This window comes from Hipposideros armiger, unplaced genomic scaffold (genome assembly GCF_001890085.2).
Source record: "Hipposideros armiger isolate ML-2016 unplaced genomic scaffold, ASM189008v1 scaffold_280, whole genome shotgun sequence".
Lineage (NCBI taxonomy): Eukaryota > Metazoa > Chordata > Mammalia > Chiroptera > Hipposideridae > Hipposideros > Hipposideros armiger.
This window is the reverse complement of record NW_017731630.1, coordinates 1,411,217-1,428,804: the sequence shown is the minus strand read 5'-3', so window position 1 is coordinate 1,428,804 and position 17,588 is coordinate 1,411,217. Positions and strand designations below refer to the sequence as shown.

Below are 17,588 nucleotides of genomic sequence, written 5' to 3'. Positions count from 1 at the left end.
AAAATAAAAAAAAGTCCCATCTTGCATCAGACCCTTCAGAAGGGAAACGTTTTGTGATGTTTACTTAACAGTTCCAGTCAGCAGTCATGAAGGGATCTCTTTTAATGATTTACCTGTCCCGGGGGATTTCAAGACGCGCAGCAGGGTTTAGCTGAAAGCGTTTGGGGTTTGGGTGTTTTTGTCTGTGGGGCCAGGAGCTTGGAGGCCACGCTGCGGCACGTCTGTGCGGAGACCTGTACTCGTACGGCGCTGAGGGACACGAGGACCCCGCTGTTCACCAGGCCCACTCGGTGCCACGTGTGTTCCTGGGAGGACGTTGTCTGTGCATATTCCCACTCCCAGTGGGGAGTGGCGACCTTCAGAGAGATTGCGGCGACACATTCCAGGGACTGTTGAATTGCAGGACTGTGGTGCATGACTCATTATTTGTGTATTTTGTCACAGTTAAGACTTTATAAGTAATCCATGTTCGTATTCCAAAAATGCTAAGTGTGTGTGTGTGGTCAGTGAGGCCATGGGCCTGCCCACACTCTGGTTCTTGGAGGGCAGAGCTGGCAGGGAGGCTGAACCGACACGTTGGGTGTTGAATGTCGGTGTTGCTCTCATTGTAGTTCTGGAATGTTCTCTCCAGGCTCCCCGGAGTAGTGCCCGCAGTGTTTGTGCCAGGGCAGGGGAAATCCTGACCCCGTGTGTTGGAATCTTGACTCAGAGACACAGGCAGTTAGCGCCGTAACATGACTCATGGCATTTGCTGCGTTGTTTGGGTAGAGATGATAGAAAGGTCTGTGTGCATATTAGGATGGGTAATTTAATTAACAATGACGCTATCTCAGTGAATGCAAAAATGTATTGTGGAGTTTCCAAAGATGGGTGTACATCGAAATTCTCACGTCGGTCTTTGCACTTATTTCACAGGAAGCTGATGGTTTAATTCTGGTAAATATTGACAATGGGAGCATCACCTCCTCTAGTGACAACATGGACGTCCCCGACATCCCTCTCCTGGCTGCACAGACGTTTATTCAGAGGTAAAGTCAGAAACACGATGCGTTTGACAACATTGTGGTTCAAGTTCTGTGCTTGTCAGTTCTGAGTATCTTTTCCAGTCTTCTGTTATTAATGGAGGTTTTATGTATTTAAATTAAGCGTGTGGAAGTTATTTGTGGGCTTTTAAAAATAAAAGTCATCTGTCTTCATGCTGATCTTGTTTAAATACTAATGATGGCCCTGTTGAGTCAGGTGACGGTGGTCACATCCCCTGGGAAGCCTCCCTGTCTTCTGTGGCCCAGGATCCTGTGCTGTGACCTGTGAAGCTCCCTCTCCTTTGCTCACCCCCCCCCCGATATCTCTCCAGCACCCACTAGATGCCTCACGCTGAGCGGCATATGTGAGCTAATGAGCAGATCAGACGTGGCCCCTGCCCAGTGACTGTCAGTCCTGGGGACCCTGCCGGGTGTGACCCGCCATCCCGGAGGAGGATGCGGTGTCTCTTCTCGCCCCCTCGGCACTCTCTCAGTGCTGCCCGTTCAGCCTTGTTTCCTGCATCTCTTCTGCTGATTCATTGGCCTAATCAGGCATCAGCAGCCTTCTTCCCCAACGGGCCACATAATAAATATTTTAGGCTTTGCGGGCCGTTGTGGCGGGCAGAGGCTTGGCGGGGACCCTCTTACACGTGTGCCAGGTGAAAGGGGTGTGGGGACTGCTGTGTGGGATGGAGGTGCGTCCTGGGGGGCCTGGCACCCCAGGAGGGATGTGCGGACAGGATGGGGCAGCGCCAGGGCTCCTGCGGGTCGTTCCGCCTGGCACGTTTTTTCCTTTGGAATCTAATGAAATGGTAGCAGAGTAGATCCTGTGTTTAGTCCCCCCAGCCCGTGGGATGGACCCGCGGTCAGGGCAACTCCAGGCGGAATCCGTGGGCATGGGGGGCAGGGTGAGTGCAGCAAGGAGCCAGGCCGTGCTGTTTGTGGGGAAGCCCGTGTTCCCCCCTATTCTGTCTGCCGGGAGATCAGGTGTCGGAAGAGCTGAGCCTGCGAGCAGGGGACGAAGCGGGGTGCCTGTCTCCGCGCCCCGGCTTGGCTTTTCTCATTTCTGAGCCTTCCCTGCGTGTCAGTCAGCTCGGGCTGTGACAGACACCACTGAAGCAACACACTTGTTGTTGGACTGCCCTGGGGGCCGAAGTCCGGGCCCGGGTCTCCCCCGGCTGGCTCCTCCTGAGGCCTCTCTCCCGGGCGTGGGGACGGCTGTCTCCTCCCTGTGTCCTCACTTGGTTGTCCCTCTGTGCGTCCATGTCCTGATCTCCTCTTGTAAGGACACCGGTCAGATTGGATCAGGGCCCGAACGCCCTCATTCTGCCAAATCACCGCTGTATCTCCTCTCTTATCTCCTGATATAGTCGCCTTCTGAGGTCCTGGGAATTAGGACTTCAACACGTGAACTTTGTAGGGACACAGTTCAGCCAATTACTCCTTCTACCTGGATGGTTTCTGCAAAATATGTAGACGTGCCACCTTTATCATCGTTCCTTCATCTTAAAAAATTTCTGTGCCCACAGGAGACTGAGTGTCCTCCCTGGGCTGTGGGCGTGGAGCCCACAGGCTTTGCTTTTGGGGCCCGCCGGGAGCTTGAGCCAGCTGTCCTGGGGAGACTGTCTCTGCAAAACCCACATTCCTAGTGGTCTGTGTACTTTTCTGATAAGCCAGAACCACTTTCCCCTGACCTGACGTCTAGAGGGCGACGTTCGAGGACTGAGGTTTGCTGGTGTTTGGTGCAGATTCCCAAGTGTGACTTTGGTCAGGTGTCCCCCCTAAGATAAGCTTCTCGCCTTGGTCCACCTGTACTCGTGTGAGTTTTAGAGTGTACCCAGAGGGTTGGATTCCTGGACCCCTCCCCCCAAAAAGAAACGGTGGGATGTGGTGTCTGGTAGTGTCTCACCACGGGAGATGCTGGTTTATAAATGTGAACTGACCCGTGTGTGGTCAGTGGCACATCTGCAGAGGCTCTGAGGCCGTGGACTGGGCAGTGGCGGCCAGTCTCCCCTGGGGTTCTGGAGTGTCGGTGTGTCCACATGCAGTGCTCAGCCGGGAGGGGCAACAGGCCGCCTCGCTGTCCTCTCTGCCCCCCTGCTTTCCTCACTGGGCTCAGAAGTGTGTCCTCCCTGCCCCGCCAGGCCTGGGGGGCAGGGACAGGGGCCCCCGGCCCTCACGGGCGGCTTCGGCTCAGGGCCATGCTGGCGGAGCGCCTGGGGCGGGCAGCCTTCTCCTGCAGAGACGGGAGGAGGCGCTGCTGCAGGCTGCCCTGTGCATCCTCCTGCAGGACATCTGTGCAGTTTCTGTCCCGGGGGTCCCCGAGCTGCTTGGTGCCACCTCACAGTTGCTCATCCCCCTTCCTGGCTGTTGTGGGGGCGCCCGCCCCAGCAGCAGCTTCTCGTCACATGTGGGGGTCCAGAGAGTGCCCCTGCCCTGCCCCCTGCTGACCACTGGGACCTGGTCTCACCCCCCCCCATGTGGCGCCTTTGGCAGCTAGGTGCCCCCATCAGTTCACAGCCGCGCGGGTGCCTTTCACCTCCCAGGCCCAAGGTCCTAGGTGCGCTCTTGTCCGGCGCCCGGCCTGGCTGACTTCTAGCCACGGCCCCGCTCTGAGTCCTGGCCTGACCGCCCGTGACTTCCGACTTGGTGGTGCGCTCATCTGCTTCCCTCTGCCCACTCGCCTGGGCTTCGCAGTGCCTGGCGCGCAGTCAGTGCTCAGGAGATAGTGGTGGGATGAACACGGGTCGGTGCATCTACTCTGCAGTTAAAACCTGGGAATGCTGTTGTTTTCCCAGCCGTGTGTGGGGTTGGGGAGGCTGGGACTTGTCTGCTGCTGGCTCACAGGTTAGAGGCAATGGCGAGTTCCTGTCCCTGAGGACATCCAGATGAGGAAGTGGCCGTCCCCTGGCAGGCCAGGAGTTGTGACACACAGGACGTTGGGTGCATGCGAGTGTGCCCGGGCAGGGCGTGCGGTGTCCTATGCCAGCAGCCCTCACCTGCCAGTCAAGAGGCTTGAGCTGGAAACGCTTTGGCCATCCTGGAAGGGGGGGTGTGTGTGCCCTCGCTGGGCAGAGCACGGGGGACAGAATGATTCATTTTGGATAAAAATGTGGGCGGACAAAGTCAAGGCCTCCGTGAGGTCTGCAGTCATGAACCGTTTGTGTTGGGAAGTGCACCCACTCCAGGGATGTCTTTTTAATGCCCCCCGAGTTACTGATGGGTATTCTGAGCCTCCTAAAAGTGTCCAGGCGTCTGCCAGAGCTCACCCTCTCCCTGGGAGCACTCTGCTGCCAGGCACCAGTGTCACGTCCGTCTCCGTCTGCTCCCTCCAGGGTCCAGGGCCTCCAGCTGCACCACGAGCTGGACCTCGCTCGCCTGGGGGCCAGCACCGACCTGAACGACGGGCGAGCCTGCAGGCGGGCCTGGCAGCAGAGGCTGAACACCCAGATACAGCACCTCGCCCTGCACCTGCTTGTCAGCATCTTCAGGTATTTTAAACATTTCCAGTGTCAGTCAGAGGGGGCTCAGCCCGCTCGCAGGTCCTTGATGGCAGCGGCCCCTGGTGCTTAGGAGACTGAAACCCCCCAGCTCTGTAAGAGAGCAGCTGGAAGGGCCCCCTCTCCCCTGGGGGCGTCAGACCAGAGCTTGCCCACTTGCCAGCACTCTGGGTGATTATTTCAAAAGTGACATTTGAATGGCCGAACCCTTTTGATATATGTATTTACATAAAGCAAATTGTTTGCTGGAAAGAAACGGGATGGTGTGTCACACACAGGTTGTATGATCTCTTTGAGCAAAGAGGCATCATTTGGGTGGTCATAGGTATGCTGTTTTCCTTTTAAGACGAAATCTTTCATGAACAAGGTTGGGTGTTTTATTTTTTAATACTTTATAAGCTCGATGAAGAAGTGGGGTGCAGAGGTGAGGTGGCTTGTGGGGGTCACGCCGGCGGCCAAGCTGGGTTAACAGCGTCTGGCTGCCCTTCCCGGGTCAGCACCCCTGAACTCAGTTTTATTTGTATGAACAGTTGTTGATTGTTGCGTCTTCATTTGCGTAAGGAACAAGGGGGCCTGAGGACAACGGTGACGCTGCCGCCTGGAGGGTCATTCCAGTTGGAGGGAAAAGCTGTGCTTGAAGTGACGAAACAGCTTGACCACAAAATACACCCAAACTGTGTCCTTCTGGGGTCAGCATAATCTCTCTGAAGAACGGGGCTTTTCAAAGCGTGTATTTCTTGTCGCCACTTTTCTGCTGCCAACAGCAATATTTTTGTATGTATTTAGAAACACTTTAACACTGAGGCCCTTTCTCTTTGTCAGGGAAGTGAAGAATCACTTGAATTATGAACACAGAGTATTTAATAGTGAAGAGTATCTTAAAACACGAGCTCCAGGGGACCAGCTGTTCTATAAACAGGTAGGAGGTGTGTGGGGCTTGTGCGCGTGTGTGTTCTTAACATTTTTCCATATTTAAATCATTTTCCAAAATGTTTTCAACATCTGTTAGTATTTTACTAAGCGCATTAGCATTCTGAAAGGTTTGTTTTAGCTTGGTTCCTTTGGACATCTCTTATTTTTAATGGGCTTTTTAGAGTATAATTTTCATAGAACAAAATGCACCCATTTTGTGTCGAGTGTGATGAACTTTGACAAATGTGTTGCCCACCTGGGTAACCAGCTCCGCAGTCTGGCTCTAGAGCCTCCCTGTCACCCCAGACGCCCCCCCAACCCCCGTGCCCTCTCCCGGCCCCCTCGGGGCTGCGTGTCACTTTGATGAGCGTCCCATTGGTGTGGGTGGCCTGTGCCCTCTGCCTCGCTCCTCTTCCCTGAGCCACACCCGGCGTGTGGATGCGGCACCTTTGGTTTTCTGTCCCCCAGGTAATGAGCACTTGGCTTGTTTCAGTTCTTGTCAGTTACGAAAAGTAACGTTTCAGGGCTCTCTCTGGCCGGCCTCCTGATCCTTTCGGGGCACGTTTAGGGGCGGCGAGAGCAGCCCTCCCACTAGGCCACGCAGACGGGCCACTCAGCGCTTGGGAAGGCTTGGGCCCCTGCTCACTCCCTCCCGTCGGGGACTCTGTTCCCTCCCTGACATTTCAGTTTCTCCCAGTGGACAGGCCCTCGCCCCCCATGGACAGGCCCTCCCCGTGAGTGGGCAAGGACCACAAGGCGCTGCTGACACAGGCCCAGACCACAGGCTGGACCAGAGGTGTCACAGAGGAGCCTGGAGAAATCAGGGGATGGAATGGGGTCGGACAAAAGCCCGACTCAGCGCACCGCTTGTTTCATGATTGTGCCCGGGCGTCCAGTGGCGCTGTGCCGAGCCCCCTGCGTGTCCCCCTCCTTTGTGGGTCGGCTCCGTGACCGGTCCTGAGTGTCCTGGCCTGGCCTTCTCTGGTGCTGCTCAGCTCCCAGCTCTGACTACGTGCGAGTGCACGTCCCAGTAAGCCTTTCCTGTTGTCTCTTTCAGGTTTTGGAAACCTACATGTTTCATTCTTTTCTTAAAGCCCTGCTCAACAGGAAGATGGACGCCTTTGCTCAGATGGACCTTAACACGCAGTCGGAAGAGGACAGGTACTGTCGTCATCACAAGGGGTGCACGACTCTTGGGGGTCCAGATGCTCACGGGGCGCAGTGTTATTTGGGCGGATAAACAATAGATTCAATCGGAAAAGTCTCACGTGTAGCGATTCACGCGTTGGGTAACAGGCCTCTCTGCGTACTTCTATTTTGCGGAGCGGGGAGTGGACTCGAGCACATTCCCTGCGTCTGCTCCTCTGGGTCTGTGTGTGTGCTGTTCCTCCCATCTTCTCCTCACATTGTCACCGTCTCCAAAGCCTGTTTCCCCCCCTCTTCCGTGATGGGTTTCCTGAAACCATCAAACGTGCATCCACTGTGGACGCTTGTTCTGTGTGTCGTGGTCCCTTCTGGGCGATGCAGACACGCTGCTCCCGCTGTCTCCCCCTTACTTGTGTGTGAGAAGATCCGATCCTGCCCGCGATGTTGGAGGGGACGCTTAGTTGAGGCCGGTGCGTCAACCGTTATCATGTCTATAAAGTAAAGCGTTGTTTTTTTTCTACCCCAGGACAAATGGGATGCTTCTCAGTCCAAGAAGGCCAACCATTGAGAAGATGGCCTTACGGAGACGTTCGCCTAAGCACGCCGCGCACCGGCGCATGGTGGTCAGCATGCCCAACCTGCAGGACATAGCCATTCCCGAGCTGCCGCCCCGAAACGCGTCGCTGCGGAAAACGGACACCGCCGACTATTGGAGCAGCAGTGAAGGTGACGTCACTTCCTCTCGAGCGTGTCCTTCTAGCCCTGCAAGTCACAGAGAGGAACCAGAGCTGTCTCAGTGGAAGGGGAATATTTGAATATTTAAATATTTCATTATTTAATAGCAAATAATTAAACTGCTATTTGTGTTTCTTTAGCCGTTTAATTATTTGAGATATTTTTAGGATGTTCATCTTGCAAACTATGTTCATGACAAAATTATTTCTTGTGGGTATTTTCCATCACTCGGTCTCACTGCTAACGACAACAGCCAAGCACGGTTTTTGTCTCTCACACATGAATGTGCATGTCTGCATGTGTGCATATAACACGTGTGTTATACATAACATACACGTTTCCATGTATCAGTGTCTGATGGGATACCATGACTATTAGTGAGGGCCGAACCCTTTGTAGATCCTGGGGGTGCGAAGGAACCAGTGCCTCCAGCCCTCACAGAGCCGACGTTCATGGGGTGAAGGCAGACGATAAACATATAAATATGCAACGTCGGGATATTCAGTATCGTGGCACATGAGACGCAGGTCAGGGATGGTGATGGGGGCTCTGAGTGCGGAGGGGACATGTCAGCAGAGACGCGAGTGAATGGAGAGGCGCAGTCCAGGCACGGACAGCAGGAGCCCGTCTCAGCGTTGTGACATGCAGCAGCTACATCTCTGAATGTCAGCTAGGTGTTTCATCCACACTTAAATTGCTATAAAACATGTCTGGACGTGTGTACGCCCGTTTTATTTCTGTGTAAACTGCAGCCAAGCATGTCACGGGTGACACAGGTGACTTGTACTCAGGGCTCCTCTCCATGCAGCTCTGGGATGGAATCGTGCCCGTCTGCCCCCTGAACCCTCGCCTCGAGCTCCCTGCCCCTCCCAGGCTGTCATGGCCGACACGCATCTCCCTGGGGCGAGCTGCCCACCTGCAGGGTGGCCCTGTCCTGTCCCCTGGAGCTTCTGGGAGGGGGGACGCTGGCTACCTGGGAGGCCCTTAGATGGTATCTGTGGAAGGAGTCGGTGTGAGACACGTCCGGCGTAGGGTTGGCTCTGCCACTTTGTCGCGGTGTACCAGGCCAAGTGGGGGCCTCAGTGTCCACACCTGTAAGATGGGCAGAACACCACCATGCACCTCACAGAGCTGCTGTTAAGGAAGCGAAGCAACGATGGTACAGGGCATCGCCTGCCTCGCAAGGGCGTCGGGCTCAGACGATCAGCTTCATACTCACGGCCAGATGTTTCCATTCCGCATTAATAGATTTAGCAAATAAAACCCTCCAGTATTCTTAGGGTGCGTGGGAGCAGCGTGATGGGCCCCGCCGTTCAGTGTGGGGCTACGTGGAGCTTTCCGGAAGAGGCACACGGGCTCTTGCTCGACGTGGCACCCACGGCACGGGAACACTTGGCCTGGACAACGTGATGGGATGGGAACACGTGCTCGTTTTTCAGGTCTGTGCTAACGATTTGCTTATTTCCCCCTTAACTCTTTAGTTCTGAATGTGACCCCTAAATTGACATACACGTTCAAGATACCGGAAATCCACTTCCCACTGGTGGGCCAGTGTGTCCAGGCCTATTACAACGACTGTGCCTCCATGCTGAGCAAAGCCATGAGCTGCCTGGGCCCCGACAACTCCGTGCTGCTGGCCAGGTACCTCTACCTGCGGGGACTCGTCCAGCTGATGCAAGGTCAGCTGCTGGGCGCCCTGCTGGACTTCCAGAGCCTGTACAAGACGGACCTCAGGATCTTTCCTGCCGACCTGGTGAAGAGGATGGTGGAGTCCATGTCGGGGCCCGAGCGCGCCCAGGCCGAGCAGATGCCCAAGCTGAGGAGGCTCATCAGTGAGGTCCTGGCGCAGCCCGGGGAGGCCCCCAAGGCCGACGACCGCGTGAAGAACTTTGAGCTGCCGAGAAAGCACATGGAGCTGGACGACTTTGTGCAGAGGGTCCAGGAGTCCGGCATCGTCAAGGATGCCGGCATCATAAGCCGCTTGTTTGACGCGCTGACTGTAGGTAAGAGGTCACGCCGTGATGGTGGGATCCCAGCGGGTGGGGACGCATCAGCCGACAGCTAGGTGAGGCCCTGTGGTGTGAGGGCTCTGCCACCGGTCCAGGCAGTTAGAGAAACGGGACGGGTGGCCATGGCTTCTGTGACAGGACAGATAGTCCTGTCGCCGCCGTTGCAGACAAACGCCACCCTGGCTGGTCACTGACCTGCGCTCTTGGAGGCGTGGGGGTCTTGGGAAGTTTGATGGGGGACCATGAAGCCCCTGCAGGCTTGATCCTGTCCCGTGGGGTCTGCTCACGGTGTGATGGTCCCTTTCTCATCTCTGCGGAACCAGGGTTTTGGCCGGAACTCAGTAAGGCCACAGGGACAGCGTGACAGACGCTAGGCCCCCATCTCCCCAGCGCTGCGATTCCCACGTTTACTGCACTTCTCTGGGGTAGCACCCTCCCCGCCCCTCCCTCCAAAGGGACCACTGTCCCCAACTCCAGCCTTTCCTTCTGGCCGTGTTTTTCCGCATTTACTACAAATGGATGTATCCAACAGCACACAGGTTTGTGTTTTGAAGTACACGTGGGTTGTCACACCACGTGTAACAGTCCGCACTGCTCATTCAGCTCTGTGGCCGCAATGTACCCGTGTGGACCCAGTGGTGCAGTGGGGCGAGGGCAGCAGGTCTCTCTTCACGGTCAGGCGGCATCCAGAGACTCGACCTTTTCAAATCCCGACACCGTGAGAGGCTGTGCCTGCTCCGGGCGTGCGTGCGGGCTGCTTTCTCCAGCGTTCGCACCGAGAAGCCCAGGCTGGGGAGCGGGTACCTGTCTTGACGGCAGGCGGTCTCACTCCCCGGGTGGGGCCCCACCTGTGAGATGCGTGTCCCCCACTCCTGGGCAGCGCTTGGTGCTGCCAGGGACCCGTGTGAGCTGACAGCGCCTGTGGGTCTGAGGGCACGTCTGCGTGGAGCTGGGTCATCCTGGTTTCTTCCCGCTGAGCTGCCTTTGCATCGTCTTTGCCTGTTTTTACGTGAGGATAGGAGCTGCTATGCACTTGGGGATGGTTGTCCTTTGCTACCAGGACGTGGTGACGTCTCCCCCTGCTTACCACACGGCTTCCGTTTAGTTTCCTGTGTGTGGCCTGTGGGGGACCCAGCAACGTGTGGCATTTGTGTGTTTCTTTGCTGTTTCGGTCCAGTGGCTGAAATGTACACACTTAGTGAGCCCAATGCCTGTGAAGCGTTGGCGTGCAGGTGAGCGCCACCTGGTGGACATTCTCCTAACTAGTTCAGCACCTGCACCTCGTGGGGTGAGGTCTTTCAGTTCTTAATTCTGAAAACGTCGGCAGTTCTTGTTATTGAATTCCTCCTCTCCTGACCTGTCACAGCGCTGTCGCTGGCTGTCCCACGGATGGCGGCCGTGACTGCCGAGCTGGGTTAGACTCAGCTGTGGCCATGATATCAAATTCCCCAGATGACTGTCACCCCTGACACTGACGTGGAGCCAGAGCAGGGCATGGCCGTGCAGCCAGGCTGGGGACGAGGACACGGTTCCCACCCTCTCGATCAGGCACCAGCCGGGGAGGCTGCCTGCCTGGCCTCGGGGCCCAGCTCCGCACTCACCCGCCTGCCAGCAAGGGCCTGCCTCTCCATGCCTCAGTTTCCCGATTGGGGAAAGAGCCTGACCACAGCGCCCACCTCCTGTTGGGAGGGTGACACGGACATGTGCAGGGGGTGGAGCACAGCAGGTGGTGGTGAATGCAGGGGTGCCCTCAGGAAGTGCTGTGCAGCTCGGCAGCGGCCAGCCCAGGATGACTGCTGGTCAGGGAAGGCTGCACGTGACATGTTTATCTGGGTCTTGAAGGACAGCTAGGAGTTTTCTGGTCCAAGCACCCTAGACCAGTATGTACAGAGGCACGTGACCATACGGCCTGTTTTGGAAAATCCCCGGTGTGACTGGAACACGGGGTGTAAAGGGGAGCAGGGCCTGATCCTGGAGGAAGCCCTGGGCCGGGTGTAGATGAATCCTGAAGTGTTTGAACGAGAGAGTACAGCTCCTCCCGGCGTCTTAGAAAGGTCCTTCTGGGCGTGAGTGAAGCAGGCTGCCGGCGGGGCGGCTCTGAAGGCAGGGCCTAGTAGAAGGTGCTTCCTGCAGGACGAGAGGGGTGCCCACTGCGCGACAGGGCAGAGCGAGACAGGTGTGGGATGCGGATGGAGGCGGAGCTGAGCCCAGGCTGGAGCCGGTACGGGGCTGCAACGGCCGGACTTCGTGGTGGTGCTGAGGGGTGCTGTGGGGTGCCGTGGAGGTGTGCAGGGGCGCATGGGGAGGGGTAGCCCCGTCGCCATTTCACAGCTCGCCTGCTGCGGAACAGTAGTGAAGGGGCTTCAGCTGGCATCTGACTCCAGAGTTCACGAATATCGGACATTTGGAAAGGTTTCCGCATCAATTAAGATCATCTTGGTTACAAACAGTAAAAATAATTCAGTCACATAACCAAATACTGACAAGTGGCTTCAGGCAAGGCTCGACCCAGTGGCATGGAATGTCAACCAGACTCTGGTCTCTCCATGTCACTTTCATTCGAGGACTAGCTCCCCTCACGGCCCCAAGGTGGCCGCCACTAGTTCTAGTGGTGACGTGGGTCTTTGCAACCATAAGAAAAGTGTCCTTGTCTCACTGTCCTTTACCCCCCAAATTTCCTAAGAGTTATTGTGACTATCTGGCTTAGGTCACCCATCGATCCCCATCCCTGGGCTGCAGAGGACAGTTAGGTGGGTCCGGGTCCAGTGCCTCACCCTGGGACCTGGGCTGCCGGTGGCGGTGGCGGGGAGAACGCACGCCCTCCCTCCCGGGGGTTTTCCAACGGGGTGGACTGGAGCACTTGCGCCACCTGCCGCCCTGTTTGGGTAATGCGCTACTTCTTTCGGCAATATAGACGCCTTGTAGGCAGGCGGCTCTACAAAAATCTCTTTTCTTTATAAAACTCAGGGCACCAGAAACAGATTGACCCAGAAACATTCAAAGATTTCTACACCTGCTGGAAGGAGACAGAAGCAGAGGCCCAAGAGGTCAGTCTGCCCGCGTCGGTGCTGGAGCACCTGGATAAGAACGAGTGTGTTTACAAGCTGTCCAGGCCCGTCAAGACGAGCCAGGGCGTGGGCAAGATCGCCATGACCCAGAAGCGCCTGTTCCTCTTGACGGAAGGGAGCCCGGGCTACGTGGAGATCTCCACCTTCAGGAACATAGAGGTGGGGGCACAGCAGCCGCCGCGCAGCGCTCATGCGCGTTACGCAGCCACCTCCCCGCGGGAGGCGATCTGAACGGAGATCGGGGCGCATCTCAGGCCTGATAGTTCCCAGATTGATAAGAGGCGTGTGAGGTGTGTTCATTTAGCTACAGACGGTCCGGAGAGGCAGTGAAACTGTCGCATCCGCGGTTACCCCAGCGTCCCCTCAGCATCTTTTCCCCACACTGGCTTTGCCAGACTTCCTCCTAGAATTCCCAGAGAAATAACTAAGGTGAAAGAATGAACCACCTTTAAATGCTGAGGACGAGCCCACATGGGTGGGTGTGTGGATGAGCTGCTAGCTGACCATCTGTCAGGACGACACTGAGCCCTCAGACACGGCCTGTGACCCCGACTGGGGTTTACACATTTCTGAGATCAGGGTCACGTGGAGGCACCTCTCCCCACCCTCCTGGGACGGGGTCATTGCAGGGCATCCTCTGTCCTGCTGGGACCTCCCCTCCCGCCCTGGCCAGGCCCCAGGAGCCGTTTGGGGCAGCGCTCAGCCTCCTGGCCTGCCTTCCCGTCTGGACAGCAGCCGCGCCCTGGCAGGTCCCGAGCGAGCCGGAGGGCACAGGGGTCTCCAGGCCGCTGCTGCTCCTAACGCCCCGTGTCCCATCTCCGCCCTTAGCCCGTGTACCCTGGGCTGTCACCGCACTTACCTGCCTCTTCTCTCTTTGCGTCCACAGGAAATCAAAAGCACCACAGTAGCGTTCCTGGTTCTCAGAATACCTACGCTAAAAATTAAAATGGCGTCCAAGAAAGAAGTCTTCGAAGCTAACCTTAAAACGGAGTGTGACCTGTGGCACCTGATGGTGAAGGAAATGTGGGCTGGGAAGAAGCTGGCCGAGGCCCACAAGGTGGGGACGGGGGTGGGGTGGGGCGTGGTGAGCACGGGGGCTGGCCGGGCGGTGTGCAGACCGTGGGGGCGGCCGCTCCCTTCATCTGCCCACTTCCCCCGCTCTGGTGACATCAGGGGGGTCTGAGATGGGTGTTCTGGCCACACCGGCCAGGATCAGGGTTTGGGCAGGGGATACACTGGACTCCTCGCACAGGGCCAGACTGATGGCTTTGATTACACCAAATTAAGACTTCATGGTCACGGAGGGTGCCGTGGACAGAGCTAAGAGATGGAGGACATATGGGGAAGATATGTGTGCTGTCTAAATGGCAGATGAGACAGGCAAACCACAACAAAGTGGGCGGAGTACGAACAGGGAACAGTCAGGTGCCCACAGATTATCGGAGATGCAGGTGAAGGCTGCACCCGCCGGGGCACACGTGAGGAAGGCCGTGACCGGTGGCAGGAGAGCCGTCATTTGTGATGGGAAGTTCCAGTCACGGGGGCTCAGGCCACAAGCACGGAGCAGGCGTTTGTTTGGAGTGGGGCGCGGACCTCGTCCTTTCTAGGGTTCCCATATGCTGTGACTTGGACTGGCCATGGGATTTTGTGCCCATGGGATTATCTGGCACAAACCAGCACGGTCACAGTGCGGCCTACGCGCTGACCGACCATTTGTAAGGAGTGTCCTGGGCGCCCACGCCATCCTTGGCTGCTTCCGCCCTACAGGTGGGGCTGAGTGGCGGCCACAGTGAGTGTGTGGCCCACAGAGCTTAGCGCGTTTCCAGCCTGGTCCTTTACAGACAAGGTTTGCTGACTCTGGTATGAGTGAAATTTAAGCTCTCCATGTTGCTTTGAAAAAAAGCACCCGTCTTTAAAAGCTGGTTCGATGGACACGAGCGGCCTCATGTTCCTCCCCCCGCAGGACCCTCAGTACATCCAGCAGGCGCTGACACACGTCTTGCTGATGGACGCCGTCGTGGGCACCCTGCAGTCACCCAGTGCCATTTACGCTGCTTCCAAATTGTCGTATTTTGACAAGATGAAGAGCGAAAGTAAGATAAGCATGTGTCTGACGTAGCATATGGTGTCTTGAATGTGTCATAAGTGCTTTTTACCTGGGTGACATTTATCAGTGAGACCCACAGTTTCTCATTTTTTCTTTTATGTCTGGACTTAGTTTTGCATGTCACGCATTATTCTGTACCTTCCCATACGTGTTTGTCCTTCTGCGCCTGGCTTTTTGTTTAGCGGTGTTTCCAAGTTGCTGTGCATGTGAGCACTTGGCTGCTTTCACGGCTGAACGTACCCCATCGTGGGACGGGGCACAGCGTGCGCGTATCCCTCATCGGTGGACGAGCCCGTGGCTGTTTGCACTTTCTGGCTGTTGTGAATGCGCTGCTGTGAACATGCATGTGCGAGCTTCTGTGTAGACGTGTGTTCATGTGTCCTGCGTGTAGCTGGGCGGCTCTGGTTTCTAATGTTTGGAATGAGGACGCAGAAACCCGGTGTTTGCTCCCTTCGGTGCATTCTGCTCTGTGCCTTGTCTCACTTCCGGGTCCCAGAGTCCCCCTCTCCCAGGAACGGGCCGGACGCTCCACGTGTCACGAGCCCTGCTGGAGTGGGGCAGGGCGCTCTTGTCAGTGGTCCCAGAGCCAGAGGCCGGCTGCGTTTATTTCCTGAGGAGTAAAACCAAATAAACACTACACGTCGACTGTTTAGGTCACTCCACACTCAGGCCTCCTCTGTCTCTAGAAGAGCCTTCTCCTACCTGTAAACAGTGGCCAGACTCCACCTGTCGGTCACTTGGTTCCACGGCAGAGGGGGAACCATCTGAGCTGTGTCCCTGATCCCTTGTTACAAATCAAGATCTCTTTTCCTGTGTGTGAAGTTTAATGAGCCATGATGCCCCTGGGCTGACGTTCGTGGCTTGTGATGGAAATTCAGAAAATGAAATTTTCTGAAGTTTTGCACCCCGTGCCTGGTGGGGGGCCTTTGCAACGCCTGGAGATAGCTGTGACTGTGCGTGTGCGTGTGTGTGTGCGTTACTGGCATCCACTGGGTGAGGCAGGGACACTGCTAAAGGCCTACAGCGCACAGGACAACCCCCGGCAGCCAAATGGGGCCCAGAGCGTCAGCAGTGCCCGGGCTCAGCAGCTCTGCCCGGGCTCAGTCAGGCTCGTGGTCGTGGGACTATTAAGTCATTGAGAAACGTTTCAGATCGTCCCTTTGCCAGATACTGTAATGGTTGCGTGTGGGGACAGAGCTCAGGCCGTGGAGCTTACGGTGCGCGAGCTGGGTTTAACCAGCAGTGGAGTGAGTCACCTGATGAGTGCTCACCTCTCATAGTGACTCGCAGGACAGATGACAGATGATGACAGCGGGAGAAAGGCCACTTGGATGTGCGCAGTTTTACTCTAGTATCTGCTTTCAGAGCTTCATCTCCCAAGCGATGGCGCTTTAAAAAGAGCAGGGTGTCAGGCTGTTGGATAACATCAGTGTCATCGAGTCTAGTCAACTAAAGCTCAGTGTTTGCGTTTCAGTGCCCATGGCTGTTCCCAAGACAACGGCAGAAACACTGAAGCACAAAATCAACCCTTCGGCGGGAGAGACCTTCCCACAAGCCATCGACGTCTTACTGTACACGCCAGGTACCGTCAGCGTCTCCTTGTTGGGCACGCTAGGGACAGGCAGCCAAAAACAAAGTTCACAAACTTCTAGAAGATAGGAGGACACACTCATGACCTCACAGAAAGGGAAGACTTCATAAATGGCATAAAATATACTAGCTCTAAAGGAGGAGATGGTGAATGTGACTCCATTCAGATCAAGGATTTTAAAAAGACACTTTCAAGAGTGTGAACATGGTAGTCACACAGTAGGGAAGGATGTTAGCGACACAGTAGGGCCAGCAAGGGGCTCACATCAAGGATGCAGGAAGAATAGCTACAAATCCAGGAGAATTAAGACACCCCCGCTCAAAACGGGAAGACACATAAATGCCTCACACAGAGGCAAGCCAAACGGCCAATCAGAGCCGTCAGCCGCATTAGCAAGTAGGCAAATGCAAGTAAACCACAACGGAGAAACCAAACTCTTCACACCGTTAGAATGGCCAAACTGAACAAGAATGACACCACCCAGTGCTGGTGACCGCGCGGAGCCTCAGGGTGGCTGCACTCGGGGGCGTGCAATGTGTACGGGGCAGGCGTACGCCTCGCTCCGGCCCCAGGCTCCCCACGCTGCCCCCTCCTCTCCGGGCCTGGCGCCCGCTGGCTCCTGCTCCTCTGCCTGTTCTCTAATGAACCCCGTCCCCTCCAGATCCCGGCTCGGCCCAGCTGCCCTGGCCATGCGCCCCGGCGCTGTGTACGTGCTTCTCTGACTGCAGCCGGCATGGCTCCCAGGCCGTACCGGACAGTGGCACGTGTCATGTGCTGGTGCATCAAAGGGCTTTCCCTGAAACATTTTTGGGTTGCTTTTCTCTTTAGGGCATCTTGACCCAGCAGAAAAAGTGGGAGACGCTCACCCCAAGTTATGGTGCGCCCTCAGCGAAGGCAAAGTGATCGTGTTTGATGCCTCGTCCTGGACCACCCACCAGCACTGCTTCCGAGTGGGCACGTCCAAACTGGTGAGTGAGCAAAGCACGTTCAATGCGGATGGTTTCAAGGAAGCTTCCAGGGTGAGCTAAGATTTGGGAAAAATGGAAACGTCAGCCTGTGTACGGCAGGCAGCCGGGTACAGCTCTCCAGTCTGTGAGCAGGAGGTCGTTCATTTTCATCTTGCGTTTTTAAATGAAGTGTAAGCTTGTTCCATCCTTCACTTAAATGTTCTTATTTACGTGAGCAGGTGATGGCTTTAACCACCCCACTCTGAAATCTAAACATGGATTTCAGTCGCATCAAGTGCAGCTTGTATTCTCACACTTACATCTCCCACAATCTAAAGCGGACTTGGAATTGTGTCAGCATTATTTGGGGATGAAAACTAAGAATAGTTTACATCAAATCTGCATGCTATTATATTGATTTCGGGGTTGAGAAACCATAATTCTTTGAGTTTTTAGTCTGATTACTCTAAAATTAAGTAGATCAAATCCTACAAAACAACCCCCCCCACCCCATTGCGCTCGCTCTCTCTCTCTCTCTCTCTCTCTCTCTC

General features: G+C 55.9%; 1 protein-coding gene across 4 annotated transcripts in view; it reads left to right on the top strand.

The window, feature by feature from the left end:
• The window catches only part of DENND3 (DENN domain containing 3), a 44,351-nt gene that overhangs the window by 16,421 nt on the left and 10,342 nt on the right, over window positions 1–17,588 (top strand). For all 4 annotated transcript variants that reach the window (XM_019657896.1, XM_019657899.1, XM_019657898.1 and 1 more), the window contains exons 8-18: window positions 916–1,028; window positions 4,358–4,513; window positions 5,345–5,441; window positions 6,492–6,595; window positions 7,107–7,306; window positions 8,797–9,318; window positions 12,292–12,551; window positions 13,279–13,449; window positions 14,356–14,485; window positions 15,974–16,081; window positions 16,919–17,058. In XM_019657896.1, the coding sequence (XP_019513441.1) occupies window positions 916–1,028; window positions 4,358–4,513; window positions 5,345–5,441; window positions 6,492–6,595; window positions 7,107–7,306; window positions 8,797–9,318; window positions 12,292–12,551; window positions 13,279–13,449; window positions 14,356–14,485; window positions 15,974–16,081; window positions 16,919–17,058 (2,001 nt within the window). The remainder of the gene's footprint in view (window positions 1–915; window positions 1,029–4,357; window positions 4,514–5,344; window positions 5,442–6,491; window positions 6,596–7,106; window positions 7,307–8,796; window positions 9,319–12,291; window positions 12,552–13,278; window positions 13,450–14,355; window positions 14,486–15,973; window positions 16,082–16,918; window positions 17,059–17,588) is intronic.